Source organism: Apium graveolens, chromosome 4, assembly GCF_009905375.1.
Source record: "Apium graveolens cultivar Ventura chromosome 4, ASM990537v1, whole genome shotgun sequence".
NCBI lineage: Eukaryota > Viridiplantae > Streptophyta > Magnoliopsida > Apiales > Apiaceae > Apium > Apium graveolens.
Window position 1 is genome coordinate 205,722,344 of NC_133650.1, and position 3,054 is coordinate 205,725,397.

The 3,054-nt window shown below is 41.1% G+C and overlaps 1 protein-coding gene across 1 annotated transcript; it reads right to left on the reverse strand.

Moving 5' to 3' along the window:
- Positions 1-991: 991 nt before the first annotated feature.
- LOC141719308 (uncharacterized) lies at positions 992-1,801 on the reverse strand. The gene is made up of 3 exons (XM_074521680.1): positions 1,530-1,801; positions 1,301-1,400; positions 992-1,231 (listed from the first exon to the last, which is right to left on the reverse strand). Exons 1-3 carry the CDS (start codon positions 1,799-1,801, stop codon positions 992-994), a joined length of 612 nt encoding a protein of 203 aa, XP_074377781.1.
- Positions 1,802-3,054: the final 1,253 nt, after the last annotated feature.

Below are 3,054 nucleotides of genomic sequence, written 5' to 3' on the forward strand. Positions count from 1 at the left end.
GTCATAGCATTTGTCACCAAATATTGGTTTATAACTAGTTGTTCATAACTCTAAGTCATGGAGTATCCTAGTATTACCATGATTTGTTGAATTATAACTAGTGGTTGATGTCGTGATGACTCAGTGAAGTCTGTTATCAATGATGTAGTTTCAGTCGTTAGTCTTTTCTTTTCTTTCGTTGGTGCATGCACTCGTCGAGTGGTTAAGAGGTCTTTCGCTCTTGAAACACACGTTTTATTCGTGGTTGTGATATAATTGTCACTTCATAAATCACAGTTCATGTGAATGCATTGAGTGTGTAAGTTGTACTTTTTCATGGATATGTCGCTCAAAATGTGAATAAAAGTTTTTATGTTTTTGTGGTTGATTCATAGTCTATTTCCTTGTACTGTAGTTGGGTGATCAGCCCTCGTCTAATTGTGTATGTTCCCAGGTGTGATAATGTGAGACATGGCATTTGTCATGTATCGTACAAATCAGCTATTACTAATCATGTTATCTAAGATAATTGTAATGTAGAACTTTATAATGAACATAAGTCATGCCACACTTACTTAATGAGTAGAAAATCATTAGTGTAAGCACAGAGAGCACATAAATATCGTAACACAAAACACATGTTTATTGATCAACACACATGGTAAAATGCATAGGGAGAAAAATAACTCAAGTCGACCATGTAACGATTATGTTCTAGCAACTTATTGCCTACTCATAAAAAACAAAAAAAGAAAGCTTAAGCAAGAGTGAAAACATTACACGTGGTAAGCTTTTAAAAGCTTTTAAGTGTGCCACATTCCAACTTCTGGGGACTTGCACGCCATCCATTATAGATAGTTGATAAGCACCTCGTCCAACGACTGCATCAATGAAGTAGGGTCATTCCTAAGGATCAAACAAACTTCCCTGCTGTCACGTCCATGGTGTTCTAGAACGTCTTCCTTAAAACCATGTCTCCCACTTGGAAGGCCCTAATGTGCACGTGTTTGTATTACGAGTTTGCAACCCTTTGTTGATAAGAAGCCATCCTCACTTTTTCCATTTCCCTTGCTTTATCAATTATGTCTAAGTCATGTGACAGCTCTTGATCATTTGTGTCAGTGGTTGCCAAGCCGTATCTTGCTGTGGGCATCATGATCTCAGTGGGCAGGACAGCTTCTGTACCATAGACAAGACTGTATGGTGTATGTCCTATCGACACCTTGGGTGTCGTCTTGTCCGACCATAACACCTAAGACAGTTCTTCATCCCATTTACCTTTGCATCATGTCAATCTTCTCTTTAGATTGTTGATGACTACCATGTTGCTTGATTCAGCCTGTCCGTTTGCTTGTGGGTATCGAGGCGTCGATTTGACCAATCTTATGTTCCCCTTCTTGCAAAAGGCTTCCGTCTTGTCACTAATAAATTGTGAACCATTGTCACAAACTATCTCAGATGGTACATCAAACTTGCACAAAATGTTCCTTTGTATAAACGATATTACTTCTTTAGACGTGACTTGCTTAAACGCTTCTGCTTCAATCTACTTGGAGAAGTAATCAGTTATGGCTAAAATGAACACCTTTTGTCCTGGTGCTGGTGGCAATTTCCCCACAATGTCCGTTCCCCATTTCATGAATGGCCAGGACGGCAAGGACGGGTGTAATAGTTCTGATGGCTGGTGTATGGCAGGTGCATGTCTTTGGCAGGCGTCACACCTCTTGACGTAGTCCACTGCGTATTGGCTCATTATTGGCCAATAATATCCCAGCGTAGCAGCTTCAAGGACAAGTTCCTCCCGTTGGCATGGTTTCCACATTCGCCTTTATGGAGGTCTCTCAATACTACATCAGTCTCAGACTTCCTTTGAATAATACTCCATCCAACATTGTGAAACGAGATGCTCTCATCCTAAGTATTCTGGCCACATTACTGTTGTCAGGCTGAGTGCCGTGTTGGAAATAATTCTCGTATAATCTCAGCCATTCGTCTTGGTTCGTATCAACGTCTATGGAGAGCGCCTTTATTTCGACTATACAAAGCAAATCTTCTTCAAATCTCTCTTTGGCTGGCTTCAAAATGTGCAATGTCGGGATATTAGCAAACTGTACCCGTTAAAAACAGCACCTAGTCCGGCAAGCGCGTCTGCTTGTGTGTTGTCTTCTCTGGGGATTTTCTGTATATGAAAAGATTCAAAGGAGCGTGACAGACTTTTGACAATGTCAAGGTATGTGATCATCTTGATGTCTTTAACGTCATACGTCCCATTGATGTGGTTGACAATTAAGATTGAGTCACAGTTGACATTGATATGCTTTACATCCCAATCTTTAGCGGTCATCAGCCCCATTATCAGAGCCTCATACTCGGCCTCGTTGTTGGTGGCTTTGAATTCACAACATACTGAATATACCATTGTGTCCCCCTGTGGCGATTTTAGTACTAAGCCCAGTCCCGTTCCATTCATATTAAATGCCCCATCAGTATATAATGTCCATGGCTTGACTTCAGTCCGTGTCACCATGTGTTTCAATTCTTCCTCTGCTTGTAACAGTTGATTAGGACTAAAATCATCCACAAAGTCAGCTAGGGCTTGTGACTTAATGGCTTTTCTAGGTTCGTATGAGATGTTAAACTTGCTCAGGTATATCGCCCACTTGCTCATTCTCCCCGTCAATTCAAGTTTACTCAACACCATTCTCAAAGGGAAATTTGTCATGACATGTATTTTGTGTGACTCGAAGTAATGCATTAACTTAGTAGAAGTCATTGCTAAAGCAAGTACTAATAGATTGGGTGTTGTCCCCCGTCTTGTGTCCTGACTAGTACTACACTCACAGCATGCTCGGTGACTGACAGGTATACGTACAGGTCTTCATCTTGATTGGGCTTGGACAACAAAGGGGGTGTCATCAGTTACTTCTTTAGTTCAACTAGTGTTGACTCATGCTTCTCTGTCTGCTTGAAACCTTTATTCTTTCGCAGCACATCATAGAACAGCCTACACCTGTCGGAAGAACGTGATATGAATCTGTTGAGTGCAGCCACTCGTCCCGTCAACTTTTGCACTTC